Source organism: Orcinus orca, chromosome 16 (assembly GCF_937001465.1).
Source record: "Orcinus orca chromosome 16, mOrcOrc1.1, whole genome shotgun sequence".
Lineage (NCBI taxonomy): Eukaryota > Metazoa > Chordata > Mammalia > Artiodactyla > Delphinidae > Orcinus > Orcinus orca.
Window position 1 is genome coordinate 61,267,468 of NC_064574.1, and position 17,767 is coordinate 61,285,234.

At 36.8% G+C, this 17,767-nt stretch overlaps 1 protein-coding gene across 11 annotated transcripts in view; it reads left to right on the forward strand.

Moving 5' to 3' along the window:
* The window catches only part of MRTFB (myocardin related transcription factor B), a 281,630-nt gene that overhangs the window by 131,686 nt on the left and 132,177 nt on the right, over positions 1-17,767 (forward strand). For 2 of the 11 annotated variants that reach the window (XM_049699601.1, XM_049699603.1), the window contains one exon: positions 1,353-1,396. The exons of 8 other annotated variants lie outside the window; for them this stretch is intronic. Coding sequence is in view for 1 of the 3 variants with exons in the window: in XM_049699596.1 (XP_049555553.1) it covers positions 3,657-3,701 (45 nt within the window). In the remaining 2 variants the exon portion in view is untranslated. Of the gene's footprint in view, positions 1-1,352; positions 1,397-3,404; positions 3,702-17,767 lie in introns of those variants that run through there. One more of the 11 variants, XM_049699596.1, reaches the window with a different exon arrangement.

Below are 17,767 nucleotides of genomic sequence, written 5' to 3' on the forward strand. Positions count from 1 at the left end.
ATATTCCATTGGGATATACCACATTTTGTTAATCCGTTCACTAATTAATGGACATTTAAGTTGTTTATAGTTTTGAGCTATTATGCATAATGCTGCTATAAACGTTTGTTTACAAATCTTTGTGTGGATTTTATGTTTTCATTTCTCTTGGTTAGATAATGAGGAGTGGAATTACTGGATCATGGTAAAATTACCTTTTTTTTTTTTTTGCGGTACGCGGGCCTCTCACTGTTGTGGCCTCTCCCGTTGCGGAGCACAGGCTCTGGACGCGCAGGCTCAGCGGCCATGGCTCACGGGCGCAGCCGCTCCGCGGCATGTGGGATCTTCCCAGACCGGGGCACGAACCCGTGTCCCCTGCATCGGCAGGCGGACTCCCAACCACTGCGCCACCAGGGAAGCCCCCATGGTAAAATTATATTTAACACTTTAAGGAACTACCAAATGAAATGGTTTTCCAAAGTAGCTGTATCATTTTACATTCTCACCAGCACTGTGTGAAGGTTCCTGTTTCTCCATCCACGTCCTTGCCAACATTTTTTATTGTCTGTCTTTTTTACTGTAGCCATTCTAGTGTCAAGTGGTATCTCATTGTGGTTTTAATTGCATTTTCCCTAGTGACTGATGATACTGATCATCTTTTCATGTGTTTATCAGGCATTTGTATATCTTTTGTGAAATGCTTATTCAAATATTTTGCCCATTTTTAAATTGGAATTTTTTTGTCTTTTATTTTGAATGTTAAATCCTGTATATTCTGGATGCAGTGAGCTCCTTACCAAATAGATGTGATTTGCAAAATGCCACAGAATATTTTTTTTTAAATGAAGATTCAGTAGTTTTTTTATTGAATAAATGCTTCTCCGTTTGGTATATGCCTTTCATCAATTTCTGGAGTTTTGAAAAGGTTGTTTTTGGCAATTTTGTCTTGTTTTATCATTGCCGTTAGAGACAGGATTTGCTGAGCTCTTTTCTCTGCCATTCTAGAAGTCCCACCTACAGTTTCATTTTGAACATGTAAATTCCCAGACGATAAATTGCTAGGTCAAAGAGTTAGTGCATTTGTAATTTTAATAGATGTTGACAAATTGTTATCCGTAAAGGTTGTACCATTTTATATTCCTCTAATTTATGAGGTAAGGCCCAGTCTTGCCAATCTGTGTTCTTAAACTTTCAGAATTTTGCCAATCTAAATGAAATCGGTTTCTCGTGGTAATTTTAACATTTCTTTCTTCGTGAGGAGGGTTGGGCATCTTGTCATATTTTAAAAGAACATTCCTTTTCTCTGAGCTTTATTCATATTCTTTGCTCATTTAAAAATCTCGATTATCGATCTTTTCCTTTTCTGTTTGTAGGAGCTTATTTCTGTGTATTGTAAGTTGCAAATACAGACTTCCTGGTAAGTCACTTTTCATCTTGTTTATGGTTTTCTTGGCATGTAAAGTTTATATGAATATACATATAAATACATATGCATATATAATTTATCCATCTTGTTTTATGGCTTTAGGAGTTGGAGTGATGGAAAGGTTTTCCCAACTCCAAGGCAATGGAGGACTTCCCATATTTTCTTCTATAACCTTTTTCGTCTCATATTTTAACCTTTAAATCTCTGATTCATGAGCCATTTATCCTGCTGAACTATGTTAGGTTTGGTTCTAACTTTTTTTTCCCTCAAATGGCTACTCAGTTATCCCAGTACCTTTCTTCAAAAAGTCCGTGTTTTTAACTCTAATTTGCAATTCCAACTTCATTATATAATAAATTTCTATGCATATATGTATCTAATTTTTAGACATTCTCTTCTGTATCATTTGTCTTCCTGTCTCTCACTTCGTATACTAATATCATACTGTTTTAATCATTGAGGTATTGTAATATATTTTAATATATGCTAGATCTAGTAGCACTCCTCTTTTTCATTGGTTTTCCAGACAACTTCTGCTTGTTTTGTTTTGTTTTTTTCTTTTCCATAAGGGCTTTAGAATTAACTTGTCTAGGTTCCCCACCCCACTTCCAAAGGAAAAATAATCTTTTTTGTATTTTTATTTCAATCATTTAAATTTTATAAGTTGAATTAGGCAGAACAGACATCTTTGTGATGCTGAGTCTTTCTATCCAATAATATAATACACTCTAGTTCTTCAAGTCTTCTCTGGAGTTCTTCAGTCATGTTTTAACATTTTCCTTATAAAGATTTTATACATTCCCAGTTACATTTATTTCTAGATATTTTATCTTTTTGTTGCTATCATCAATGGGGTTTTTTCTTCCACTACATCTTCTATAAACGGTTATTTGTGTAAAAGATCATAAGTGAGTGAAGCAATGGGCTGTATATAATAAGAGCTACTTTAATAGAGATCGATGTGAGGCCCTGACCTTGGATCAAAACAGACAAAAAATCAGTTCAACAGGAAGAGGATGAGGAGCATTGTGATTGGAGAAAACATTACAACAGTAGCTACTCGTGTGCTTACGTTTAACCTTTGTCATAATCCCATGAGTTGGGTACTATGACCCCAATTTATAAATGAAGAATTAAGCTTTATTGAGGTTATACACTTTACTGAAGGTCATATAGCTTCTTAGTGATAGTGCTGAATTTTGTCTCCGTATTTGTCTAATTCCAAAACCTTAACTCTTAACTGATATCCTGTACTATACCATTTCCTGTGGAAAAGGATTTTATTCAAAGTTTATACATAGGAACTCACACCAAATTAATAAAAGCCTCGCTAGTGAGTGACACAGTCTTCCTACATTTCTCAACAGTTCATGTATACCGTCATTGGAGGACTGGATATAGTTCTGGGTCTCATAATTAAGAAAATGTAGATAAACTGTCTCTTAACTAATCCAGGCTAGTATGACCAGGACTGTGAAAAGTGAAACCATGATTTAAAATAAAATTGTCAAAGGATTTAATAAGCTCACAGAAGACTGAGAATCAACTATGATTTTCTTTAGTATTTCCAGTGTTGAAAAATTAATTGGACTTAGTCTTCATGATCCCAGATGTAGACTCTGGGATTAAGGAGTACATGTTGCCTAGAGTCAGTATTCCAGTTACTATTGTTGTGTAGCACATCACCCCAAAACTTAGTGGCTGAAACCCACAACAATTACTTATATCTTCTATGACCTCTGTGGATCAGGGATTTGAGGAGGGTTCAGCTGGGCAGTTCTGGCTTGGTTTCTGTTTTGGTTGCAGTCAGACAGTGGCTGAAACTGCAACAGCAAGGGAAGGTGGCTGAAGTAGCTGGTGATTGGCTGGGCATCTCTGTCTGTCTCTTCACTTCAGCTTAGTCATGGGCTAGTTTTGGTTTTCTCACCGTATAGCAGCCTCAGGGCAGTCAGATGGCTTATGTGGCATCTCAGCAGCTCCAAAGATGAATATTCCAAGAGACCTAGGCAGACCTATTATGACCTAATCTTGTAAGTCATGTAACATCCCTTACCCTGTAGCACAGACTAGCACAAATTCAAGCAGAGGCAGCTTAGTCCCCACCTTTTGATGAGAAGAATGCTGAAGTCACATTGTAAGAAGAATATGTAGGGTTGAAGATAGTGTCATGTCTTCTTTTTGAAACTACAACCTACTGCAGTGATGGTTTCCTTTCAGTGTGAGGAAGGGCATTGTGGTAGAATTCTCTGAGATGAAAAGGACTGCCTGTGGAGGAGTGAGACATTTTCATCATTGGGTATGTTCAGAAGGCGGCGACGTGTGCACAGGGTATGGTGGTTCTGATATCTGAAGCGATTTTCGTCCTCTTATACTCTGGTGTTGTAGAAATGCTTCTGGGAACGTTTAAGCTTAACTAGTTTGAACATAGTAAGTGCTTTTTGAAATTTATGAATACCACACATTGTAAGGATAATGTGGATACTGTGCATTAAGATGTATATTGTATCACTTTGTGAAAAGTTTGGAAATTTAAGAATATCTTTTCCAAAAAACTGAAATCAATAACCTAACTTGCCACCTTAACAAAACTAGAAGAGAAGAACAAACTAGACCCAAGACAAGCAGAAGGAAGGAAATAATAAAGATTAGAGCAGAACTAAATAATAAAGAAAACAGAGAAAATCAGTGAAGCCAAAAGTAGGTTTTTGGTTTTGTTTTTGTTTTTTTGCGGTACGCAGACCTCTCACTGTTGTGGCCTCTCCCGTTGCGGAGCACAGGCTCTGGACGCACAGGCCCAGCGGCCATGGCCCACGGGCCCAGCTGCTCCACGGCATGTGGGATTCTCCTGGACCGGGGCACAAACCCATGTCCCCTGCATCGGCAGGCGGACCCCCAACCACTGCGCCATCAGGGAAGCCCCAAAAGTAGGTTTTTTGAATAGATTAAAAAAAGGGGACAAAGCTTTAGTTAGACTAAGAAAAAAAGAGAAAAGATTCAAATTACCAAAATCAGGAATGAAAGTGGGGACATTACTACTGATGTTATAGAAATAAAAAGGATTATAAGGGGATACTATGAACAGTTGCATGTCAACAAATTAGACAACCCAGATGAAACGGACCAATTTCTAGAAAGATGCAAACTACCAAAACTGACTCAAGAAGAATCAGAAAATCTGAAATAGACCTATAGCAAAGAAATTGAATGAGTAATCATACAACTTCCCAAAAAGAAAAGCCCAGAACCAGATGGCTCCACCAATTTAAAGAAGAATTAACTCCAATTCTTTGTAAACTCCTCCAAAAAATAGAAGACAAGAAAACATTCAACTCATTCTTTGAGGCCAGTATTACATTGATACCAAAACCAGTTAAAGACAGCACATGAAAAGAAAATTAGACTATATGCCTTCTAAATATAATGTAAAAATCTTCAACAAAACACTAACAGCCCAAATCCAGCAGCTTATAAAAAGGATTATATACCACGGCCAAGTGGGATTTATCACAAGAATGCAAAATTGATTTAACATCTAAAAATCAATTAATGTAATACACTATATAGCAGAATAAAGAGGTGGGAAACCCACAATTATCTCAATGAATACAGAAAAAGCATTTGACAAAATCCAACACCCTTTTGTGATAGAAACACCCAAAATATTAGGAATAAAAGAGAACTTTCCCAGCCTGATAAAGGGCATCTGTGAAACACCTACAGCTAGCATCATACTAATGGTGAAAGACTGAAAGCTTTCCCACTTGGATTAGAAACAAGAAAGGATATCCACTCTTGCCACTTCTATTCAACATTGTACAGAGTGTCTAGCCAGGGAAGTAATGCAAGAAAAGAAATAAAAGTCATCCAGATTAGAAAGGAAGTAAAACTATTTGAATGAAATGTCTAGAATAGGCAAATACATAGAGACAAGAAAGTAGGTGAGTGGTAGCAAGGGCTGGGGGTGGGTAGTCACTTCCTGGCTGGCAAGTGACTACTAATGGGGGTGGGATTTCTTTTAGATATGATGAAATGTTCTGGAATAAGATAGTGATGGTTGCATACCTTGTGACTGTACTAAAAATCACTGAATTCTACACATTAAAATGGTGAATTTTATGTTATGTGAATTATATCTCAATTAACAACAACAAAAAAACACTTATCCACAACTGTTGTTTCACAGCTGATTGAAATTGCTGTTTTGTCATGTATGCCAAAGTGCGTTTAATGGAGAGAAGAATTCACAAGTATTTTGAAAGCACTGTGATACACTGAGAATAGATTATTTCGTATTTAACGGCATTAGAAACTTATGTATAATTGTACTATCTGCTAGAGTACTGTTATAAAACTCTGAATATTAACATTTATTTGGTATGTACTCTGAACTGTTGTCTCAGAGTACAATATTAACGCATTTTGCATGAAGTTAGACAGTAATGAAATAATATCTATGAAGTAATTTGTATTAACAGACTCCAGAAAACTTAAAAAGATCAGGTTTCCAATTTGAAGTGCCCTTGGCATCAACATCAATTTTAAAATGTTTCGGGGTGGAACCTGTCTTATCCATCCTAAACTTGGTTGGTTTGAGGGATGACCAGCCTTCTCCAACCCCTTTGTCCCAGGACACACTGAATGGGCGTGATGAGGAGGTGACACTGAAGTGTGGTGATGCATTTCTGCTCTCACTAACTAACCAAAAGTCAGCTGTGTTTATTCCTAAATATGTTTATGCCAGTAATGGTAGTAATCATAATTATGCAGTTTAACTAAATATTATGTAAACTGATGAACTATGAATGCAAAAATGTTAAGTGTCTGGGACCACAAAGCCATGTTACTTAATACTATTGAATTGGGTGTGGGCGAGAAACTAAATAAATTGGGTTCAGAATTGTAAAAATATAGACACACGCTGTGCTCAAAATCCTTTAAATTTTTGTTCTACTTTAAAGAAATGGAAACTAGGAGTCATAGATAGTGGTGGTTTGTGCCAGAGAGCTGACACATCTGCAAAGAGATGGCCTTGACCCTGTGTTGGAATACTGGCAAACACATGGACATTTCTGCATTCTAACTTAAAAGAAAATGTCTTAAGATTTATGTGTATCAGTTGTAATGACTCCTCTATTTAACTGAGTTTTTCAGTTTACCAACTTACTATCTGGCATGGTTGCCTCAGACAAGAGGGTTTCTCTTGGGATTAATTAGGAACCAAAGAACTAGATTATAAGTTAGGGGGACTCATACAGAGGAGGACTCATAGTCCCAGCTCTGCTACTTAACTAGTCAAGATAGCTTGGACAAGTAAATTAAACTTCATCTTTCTTCATGTATTTTACAATACTTTGTTTAATATCTTTGTTTAAATTTAAATTCAAATTTACTGATTTCTAATACCAAGAAGTGTAAAGAGCTAGAAAACAGCAAGAAGAGACTGCCCTTCTTTTAATGGCCCTTTCTCTTCCCCTTTCTTTCTCTGTTTTTCTCTTTCCTTCTTCCCTTCCTCCTCTTCCCTTCTACCTCCTCTCCCTGCCTTAGAAATAGGAGTACAGTATATTTTTTATCTGTTAAGTAAACATTTGTTTAATCTGTTTATATTTACTTCTTAGCATTTAGATCAAAGGCTAATTTATGGTTTAACAAAACTAGTTTTTTAACCCAGTATTTGATAAATATGGAAATCATCTCAGCTTAAAATTAATCCTCCAATCAGTGCTTATTCTCTGAGAATCACTCATTTTGAATAAACTTGGAAAATGCAGTTGTTCAAGCTAAAAAGACTTGGGTTTTGGGTGTTTTACTTGGGGAACAAATAAAATTTTCTAGTTCTTTGTGTCTTTTTAGATAGTAATTTAAAAGCCACATGTGTTTTAAACTTTTGCTAATTCATATTTTTATTTATAGATGGATTACAATGAATATTTCAGAAACATTCTTTACGTAAATGTTAGTTACAATACTTCAGAATGTCTCACTGTGCAGAGTGTTAGGTATGCATTTTGCTCCATGTTACGTTCGTTTGAAACATGTCTGCAGTAAGCAAGTTAAAAAAAATAAATCATCACATTGGCATGTTTAGAGCTATAACAGCCACTTCAAGCACAGAAGAGCAGTTATATAACTTCTTCTATGTAGTGTATTGTCCGTGTTCTGTATATTTATAGTACATTTCGGCTATGTATTTAATGGCTACACGTAAAAATCCAACCGCTACAAATAAAAACCCTGCTTATAGGTTGTTTATTTGAAAGAATTATAACCTGATGTCAAAAACGTGTCCTGTTTATGTGCAGTACATCTACAATTTTAGATTTCATCTTCTTCCAATCCGGAGTTTAATTCCAGCTACACCTTGAGTGTTTACTCGAGGAGAGTGTTTTCTTCATCTTACTGTCGTAACTGCCTGATGGACAGGGTCTTTACACGGAGGTGTGACTGAGCTGGCCGTGGGCCCCCAGTGCGTGTGTGAAGAGTCGCACCCACGGAGCCTTCCACAGCTGCCTCTCCCCTCTGCACCACTTCCTCCTACCCCAGTAACATCTGTTCCTCCCAGTCATTTGCTCCAACTCATTTAAACTTTGGCACATAAATGTATTATTTTAGAAGGACTGCGGGCTCTGAAGTTGGAATCCTGGATTTTGCGCTAATCTCTCACTTTTGTTTAATCTTTCCAAGCCTTGGTTTTCTCACCTGTAAAATGAGAGTAATACCTGCCCACAGGGAGGTCATTAGGGCAAAGGTAAGGAAAGCATAGAGTAAAAAACTTAGTGCCAAACTGAGTACATAGAAATGTAGTAAATGTTCTTCCCTTTTCTTCTTTTCATTTGTCATTTCCATTTTTTTGAATTAGGAACCCAGATTCCTGAGAGGTTAAGTGATTTGCTTCAAACCAAATAGCTGTCCCGTCAGTCACAGCCTTTCTCAGAGCTCCCTCTGAAGGGCCTGTAGTCTCTCACAGTGAACACTCATCTTCCCCACTACTCATCCCTGCCTGCCAGCTTTTCCAGCTGCCCAGGTCAGCCACCTTCAATTCTTTATTCTCCTTTACCTTTCAACTGAGCCAGTCATTAAGGCTTGAAATGTTGTCTCTGAATTATTTTTTGAATTTATTCCCCCTTCTGCATTTCCACTATCTTAACTTAGTCGGTCAGCTTTTCAGCATGAGTGAGATTCTTAAAAATATTGGCCAAAAAGTTCGTTCGGTTTCTTTTTCTGTTAAGCTGGCTCTAGTAGCGCTTAGTTGTCTTTAACTTCATTTGAAACAATTTTGTTAGATTGTATGTGACGGCTGTCATATCAGCGTGCATTTAAAAAAAACTTACCAAAATTGGTTTTTGTGTAGCCATTTTAATATTGAAGATGGAAGAAAAAGAGCGGTTTCGGCATGTTATGCTTTATTATTTCAGGAAGGGTAAAAACGCAGCTGAAACGCAAAAAAAAGATTTGTGCAGTGTATGGAGAAGGTACTGTGACTGATTGAACGTGTCAAAAGTGGTTTGTGAAGTTTTGTACTGGAGATTTCTTGCTGGACAATGCTCCATGGTCGAAGTTGATAGCGATCAAATTGAGTCATTGAGAACGATCAATGTTATACCACGTGGGAGATAGCCGACATACTCAAAATACCCAAATCAAGCGCTGAAAATCATTTGCACCAGCTTGGTTACGTGAATCGCTTTGATGTTTGGGTTCCACATAAGTTAAGCAAAAAAAACCTTTACTGTATTTCGGCATGCAATTCTCTGCTGAAACGTAATGAAAACGTTCCATTTTTAAAACAAATTGTGACGGGTGATGAAAAGTGGATACTGTACAACAATTTGGAACGGAAGAGATCGTGGGGCAAGCGAAATGAACCACCACCAACCACACCAAAGGCTGGTCTTCGTCCAAAGAAGGTGATGTTGTGTACAGTGGGGTTGGAAGGGAGCCCTCTATTATGAGCTCCTTCCGGAAAACCAAACGATTAATTCCAACAAGTGTTGCTCCCACTTAGACCGACTGAAAGCAGCACTCGACAAAAAGCGCCTGGAATTAGTCAACAGAAAACGCATAATCTTCCATCAGGATAATGTGAGACCGCATGTTTCTTTGATGACCAGGCAAAAACTGTTACAGCTTGGCTGGGAAGTTCTGATTCATCCGCCATATTCACCAGACACAGCACCTTCGGATTTCCATTTATTTCGGTCTTTACAAAATTCTCTTAATGGAAAAAATTGCAATTCCCTGGAAGACTGTAAAAGGCACCTGGAACAGTTCTTTGCTCAAAAAGATAAAAAGTTTGGGGAAGATGGATTTACGAAGTTGCCTGAAAAATGGCCGAAGGTAGTGGAACAAAACAGTGAATACGTTGTTCAATAAAGTTCTTGGTGAAAGTGAAAAATGTGTCTCTTATTTTTACTTAAAAACCAAAGGAACTTTTTAGCCAACCCAATAACAGCTTGGACTAATCAGTAACCATATTTTATTTATTAACTTTTTTATTGAGGTATAGTTGGTTTACAATATTAGTTTCAGGTGTACAACATAGTGATTCAAAATATTTATAGATTGTACTCCATTTATAGTTATTATAAAATATTGGCTATATTCCCTATGCTGTACAATATATCCTTCTAATTTATTTTATACAGAGTAGTTTGTACCTTTTAATCCCCTACCCCTATCTTGTCCCTCCCCCTCTTCCTTCTCCCCGCTTGTAACCTGTATCTGTGAGTCTGTTTCAGTTTTGTTGTATTCACTTGTTTTATTTTTTAGATTCCACATATAAGTGATAACATACAGCATTTGTCTGTCTCTGTCTGACTTATTTCACTAAACATAATACCCTCCAGGTCCATCCATGTTATTGGAAATGGCATTATTTCATTCTTTTTTGTGGCTGAGTAGTATTCCATTGTGTATATATACCGCATCTTTATCCATTTGTCTGTTGATGGACCCTTAGGTTGCTTCCGTACCGTGGCTATTGTAAATAGTGCCGCTATGAACATTGGGGTGCATGTATCTTTTCAAATAAGTGTTTTTGTTTTCTTCAGATATATACCCAGGAGTGGGATTGCTGGATCATATGGTAGCTCTGTTTTTAGTTTTTTGAGGAACCTCCATACTGTTTTCCATAGTGGCTGCACCAATTTACACTCCCACCAACAGTGTAGGGGAGGGTTCCCTTTTCTCCACATCCTTGCCAACATTGGTTATTCAACATGAGATTTTTATTGGTAACATACCTCTGCCAGAATGATCTTTCTAAAATACAAATCTGATCATATCACTGTTTCTTAACACTTCTTCACAACTGTGCTTTAACTCACTGCACCAGCCTTGTCTTCTGCTTCTCCATGTTATGCTCTTTCTACACTGGCCCCATCAGACGTTTTGCTATTGGATGATAGCTGTTCATGCCACTGTACTTTTACTAATAAGAAAAACTTCTGTGTCTGCAAAGTCCTTTTCATCCTGGGAGACTTTCCTAACTTACCCAAATACAATTAGACATTTAATTCTTTTGGTTTCCACAGCACTTTGTACCTACTTATATTGTGTTGTTTTCACACTTGCTATAATAATTTGGTTCTGACCTCTCTTCTCACTCATTGGGCAAATGATTTGTCCTCTCTATAAAATAAGGGGGTTCCACTAGGTCAATGATTCTCAGCACTGGCTACACATTAGAATCATTCTTTTCAAGTAACTGTATCAAAATCTATGGAGAGACTCTCCTTTACCCCTACCCAGTAGGAATTTTTTTTTTTAAGTTCTTCAAATGATTATCATATTGTGAGGAGGGTTGAGAAGCACCTACTAGGCATAGATTCTAAGATACCTTTCAGCTAAAATGTTCTGTTATTCTATGAACTTCCATAGTCTTTGAACATATAAGTGCATTCAAGTAATCAAAACAGGAATTAAATTAGAAAAAATAGGGGAACAAAAATACTTTTCATAATAATAATAGTTAATGAAAACAGTATGTAGTAAAATAATATTTGTGTATAAACATATGCTTTTAGAACTCTGATTTTCTGGTTCCATCCTAATTGTTACGAGTGAATATGGACAAATTGGATGAAGTGTTCCTTTTTGTGATTGTTTTTTTTTCCCCAGTTATAAAACTGGGAGGAGAATGTTACTTATACAAAAATGTAAACAGACTTGATCCTGAATTCTTGATACCATTAAGAAATTTTATTTAGAACACAATACAGAAACAGCTGTATAATATTTAGAAAATATCTTTGCATATACAGTTGACAGGAGTTTTGTTCTTATATTCATAAATAAATTTTGAGCTCTAACATTATATGTTTAACAAATTGCCACCAGGAGCTTTGAAGGGAGAATTGATAGCATAAAATAATCAATTAAGGTTGATATCACTAATTTACCCAACTCAATGACAAAAAATTCTGTTTCTCAAAAGTGCGTTTGATATAAAATTTTCAATTTGTTTGATCATGGGACTTAATAGTAAATACTCTTCTAATGCAGAAATTACTTTTTGTGTGTGGTCAGCTTTGTCTTTGAACTTCTTGATCCAAGTTTTATCTTGTTTGAATGCAAATAAATTTTTGCGGGCTGTTAGCCAGGTGTTTCCCTAATATTTGTAATTCAGGGGCGCTTTAAGGGCAGGGACAACAGTTTTGCTGTTGCTAAAATATTTTTTGTTGAGTGTATTTGGATATTCTGCCTGTCTGCATTTGGCTGATTATATATTAAACTTCTTAAGTTTGATATTGATATTCTTTGAACTCCTTTATTTTTTAGCATTTCTTTTATATAGCAATGATTATATACTACTTTACTTATTAATGTTTCACACGAATTAGTCATTACGAGCCGTAAGGTACAGTGGAAAGAGATTTGGCTTTGGACTTCCCTTGGTTCAAAACAAACGTTAGCACTGATTTGGGAACTACCTTAGCCCAGCATCTTTTTAAACATAAGATCAGGGGCTTCCCTGGTGACGCAGTGGTTGAGAGTCCGCCTGCCGATGCAGGGGACACGGGTTCGTGCCCCAGTCCGGGAAGATCCCACATGCCGCGGAGCGGCTGGGCCCGTGAGCCATGGCCGCTGAGCCTGCGCGTCCGGAGCCTGTGCTCCGCAACGGGAGAGCCCACAGCAGTGAGAGGCCCGCGTACCGCAAAAAAAAATAATATATAAGATCATTATATATATATATAAGTCAGTTATATATAAGTCAGTTATCTTGACTCCACTGAGAAAAAAAGATAACGAGTGAATCAATAGATGGACAAATGAAAGTGTGATGCCTCTTGTTTTTTCCTGTGTTATTTTCTCTGTCTCTGGTGTGGTATCTGACAATGAAGTGATTTGTTTTTTGAGAGCAGAAGCCATATCCCAGGTTGATCTTATACTAGTGTTGTACTGTGCTTTGACCTAGCATTGGATAAATGTTGGATTAGTTTCATTTTGGAATGAAGTTATATTATTGGGATGTGTCACGTATTAACTCCATAGTCATTCATTCGGTCAGTTCTAGACAAATTAATATTTTATCACAGTTTGTATTATTAAAGCTGAATGATTGCTTTACTTTCATAACTAGATTATGACCCAATGAAAGAATTCATTCTAATGCCATTTCTTTAACATCTCAATTAGAGACTGTTGGACAGAAAGTGTTTCTTTATGTTTGATGTTGAATTTCAATTTCAAAACAAAATTATCAAGCATTTAAGTAGATATTAGATGACAGCTTGCAAATTTGGTAGTAGAATTTCAGAATAGAAAGAGTGTGTGTACTCCGTTAAAAATGTTCATGAGGGCTTCCCTGGTGGCGCAGTGGTTGAGAGTCCGCCTGCCGATGCAGGGGACACGGGTTCGTGCCCCGGTCCGGGAAGATCCCACGTGCCGCGGAGCGGGTAGGTCCGTGAGCCATGGCCGCTGAGCCTGCGCGTCCGGAGCCTGTGCTCCGCAACGGGAGAGGCCACAACAGTGAGAGGCCTGCGTACCGCAAAGAAAAAAATAATAATAATAATGTTCATGAATATTAAGTTAAAAATTTTGAACACTTTTTCTTTTGCTACATTTTGTAAAGATTTTCTTAGCTTATAATGTTCTTATTTTGGAGGGATGTGTGGGAGTTTGAGGTGAGCATAATGTCAAGGAATAATAGGTTGAAAAAAATTCTTCGATATGAAGTGCAGATAATAGTGCATGAAAATATTTTTAAATTGTATGCCTAAAGGATCTTCCAAATCATTAGCACTAATGTTCACAGTTTGTACATCTTGCCATTAAAATGGCATTATGGTATTGTATCTTAGAATTAATTTGTTATTAACAGATTTTATTTTATATGAATAAATAATTTGAAATGAAAATTCATAATTTTGAAAAAATCTAGGAGTCATATTTTAATATTTCATAGCAAAATAAGTAATTTTACATGCAAATTCACCTACCTAACACATCCTTGATGTTAATGTAGTCATTCCAGCCTTGCTGGGCATCTTGTTGTGTGACCTGTCTTTTTCTATCTATTTACGTCTTCATATTTAAAGCATGTCACTTATAGACATACATTTTTAGACTTTGAAAAATCCATTCTGTCAATCTTTCTTTTAATCATAATGTTTATTCCATTTACATTTAATATCATTATTGATAAGGTTGGATTTAGGTCTACTATTTTACTATTTGCTTTTGTTTGTCCCATCTCTTTTTTGTTTCTCTATTCCTTCTTTTTAAGTTGAATGAGTATTTTTAGAATTCCTTTTTAATACCCCTATTGGCTTTTTAGATAAAACTATGTCTTTTTTTAAATGGTTGTTCTAGGAATTACAACGTACAATCTTAATTACTCAGTCTACTTCAAGTTAAAATGGTACAACTTCCTTATAATGTATAGAAGTATTTATAAGAATGTAGTAATACGGTTACCCCTCCCCCATCCTTTATGCTATAATTGTCATATATATTACATCTACATACATTATAAACCCCATAACACGGTGCTATAATTTTTACTTGGAATGGTAATGTTAAAGAAATCAAGAGGAAGAACTAGTCTTTGGTATTTATCTATATGTTTACCATTTCTGATGCTTTTTATTACTGAGACCCAAGTAATATGTGGCATTACTTTCCCTCAGCCTGAAGAAATTCTTTTAGCATTTCTTCTAGTGTGTGTCTGCTGGTGACAATTTTGCCTTCATTATTAAAGGGTATTTTTGTTGGATATGGAATTCTGGATGGGCAGTTGTGGAGATTCTGGACTCTGTAAGTTTCCCTCTTAGAGTATCATTTTATTTTAGCAGGCAGTTAACTTTGTTGAACTCACCTTTGCAAACTCTGTCTTTCCAATGGTGAGCAGCAGCTGAGATCTCAGTTCTGTTATTTTTGCTTTAGTAAAAGGAGTTGGGAACCTGTCCTGCATGTGCATAGTTTAGGGGTCAGCCAGAGACTTGGGCAGAGTTTATACACAGAATTTAGAGTCTCCTCCTTTGTGGTTCTTTCTGGGAACTATATAAAGAGTCAATAAATAGATCCACATATACATGGTCAGCTGGCTTGCAACAGAGGTGCAAAGACAAATTAGTGGAGAAAAGATAACCTTTTCAACAAATGGTGCTGGGACAATCAGTTTTTTTATGCAAAAAAACAGAAAACTTTGATTCATATCTCGCAGCAGATACAAAAATTAACTCAAAGTGGATCATAGACTTAAATGTAAAATATTAAACTATAAAATATCTAAAAAAAAACCATAGGAGATCATCTCTGTGACCTTGGGTTAATCAAAGATTTCTTAGCTACAACACTAAAAGCATGATCCATAAAAGAAAAAAATTGATAAATTCGACTTCCTCAAATTAAAAACATCTGCTCTTTACAAAACACTATTAAGAGCACAAAAAGGTAAGCCATAGACCGGGCGAAAGTCCAGGCATACCTCAAAGATAATTGCAGGTTTGGTTCCAGACCACTGCAGTAAAGCAAATTTCACAATAAAGTGAGTCACACAAATTTTGGGGTTTCCCAGGGCAATAAAAGTACACCATACTGTAGTCCATTACGTGTGCAATAGCATTATGCCTAAAAAACTATTTATGTATCTTAATTAAAAATACTGCTAAAAATTGCTAACCATCATCTGAGTCTTCAGTGAGTTGTAATCTTTTTGCTGGTGGAGGGTCTTGCCTCAGTGTTCATGGCTGCTGACTGATCAGGATAGGGGTGGCTGTGGCAATTTCTTAAAATAAGACAACAGTGAGGTTTGCTGCACCAAATTACTCTTCCTTTCATGAACAATTTCTCTATAGCACGCACTGCTGTTTGATAACATTTTACTCAGGAAAACTTTCAAAATTGGATTCAGTCCTCTCAAATCCTGCCACTGCTTTACCAATTAAGTTTATGTAAATAAAGTAAATATTTTGTTGTCATTTCAACAATTTTCACAGCATCGTCACCAGGATTAAATTCCATCTCAAGAAACTATTCAAAAGAAGCAACTCCTTTATCATGAGATTGCAGCAATTCAGTCACATCTTCAGGCTCCACTTCCAATTCTAGTTCTCTTGCTCTTTGCACCACATCTGCAGTTACTTCTTCTGCTGAAGTCTTGAACCCCTCAAAGTCACCTAAGAGTGTTGGAATCAACTTCTTCCACATTCCTCTTAATGTTGATACTTTGACTTCTTCTCATGAATCGCAAATGTTCTTAATGGCATCTATAATGGTGAATCCTTTCCAGGAGGTTTTCGATTTACTTTTTGTCCAGATCCATTGAAAGAATCACTGTGTATGGCAGCTATAGACTTACAACATGTTATTTCTTAAATAGTAAGACTTGAAAGTCGAAATTACTTCTTGATCCATGGGCTGCAGAATGGATGTTGTGTTAGCAGGCATGAAAACAACATGAATCTTATTGTAAATCTCCATGAGAGCTCTGAGGTGACCCAGGTCCCCTGTCAATGAGCAGTAATATTTTGAAAGGAATCTTTTTCTCAGCAGTAGGTCTCAACAGTGGGCTTAAAATATTCAATAAACCGTGTTGTAAATAGATTACTATCATCTAGGCCGTTTTGTTCCATTTACAGGGCACAGGCAGAGTAGATTTAGCATCATTCTTAAGGGCCCTCGGATTTTCAGAGTAGTGAATGAGCACTGGCTTCACCTTAAAGTCACCAGCTGCATTAGTCCCTAACAAGAGAGTCAGCCTGTCCTTTGAAGCTTTGAAGCCAGGAGTTTGACTTACTCTCTCTGGCTATGAAAGTCTCTAGCTATGGAAGTATCCTCCCAATATAAGGCTGTTTTGTCTACACTGAAAATCTGTTATTCATTGTAGCCACCTTCATTAATTATCTTAGCTAGATCTTCTGGATAACTTGCTACAGCTTCTACCTCAGCACTTGCTGCTTCACCTTGCACTTCTATGTTGTGGAGACGGCTTCTTTCCGTAAATCTCATGAACCAACCTCTGCTAGCATCAAACTTTTCTTCTGTAGCCTCCTTACCTCTCGTAGCCTTCATAGAATTGAAGAGAGTTAGGGCCTTGCTCTGGCTTAAAGAAATGTTGTGACTGGTTTGATCTTCTATCCAGACCACTAAAACTTTTTCCATATCAGCAATAAGGCTGTTATGCTTTCTTATCATTCATGTGCTCACTGGAGTAGCATTTTTGATTTCCTTCAAGAGCTCTTCCTTTGCTTTCTCAACTAAGCTAACTTTGGCTAAGAGGCCTCACTTTCAGCCTGTCTCGGCTTTCGGCCTTCCTCACTAAGCTTGATCGTATCTAGCTTTTGATTTGAAGTGAGAGACGTGTGACTCTTCCTTTAACTTGTAGGGTTAGGAGCCATCGTAGGGTTATTAATTCGCCTAATTTCAATATTGTTCTGTCCTAGGGAATAGGGAGGCCCAAGGAGAAGGAGACAGGCAATGGCCGGTTGGTGGAGCAGTCAGAACACGCAACATTTATCAATGAAGTTGGTTATCTTATATGGGCGTGGTTTATGGCACCCCCAAACAGTTACAACAGTAACATGGAAGATCACTGATCATAGGTCACCATAACAAATTTAATAATGATGAAAAAGTTTGAAATGTTTCAAGAATTATGCAGAGCCAAGAAATGAGCATATGCTATTGGAAAAATGGTGCTGATAGCCTTGAACAATGCAGGGTTGCCTCAACCTTCAATTTTTAAAAAATGCAGTATCTGCGAAGTGCAATAAAGTGAAGCACAATAAAACAAGGTATGCCTATGTTTACAAATCACACATCTGATAAAGAACTTTTGTCCAGAATATGTAAGGAACTCTCGAAACAATAAGAAGAAAATAAACCACCTATTTAAAAAATCAACAAAATATTTGATCAGAT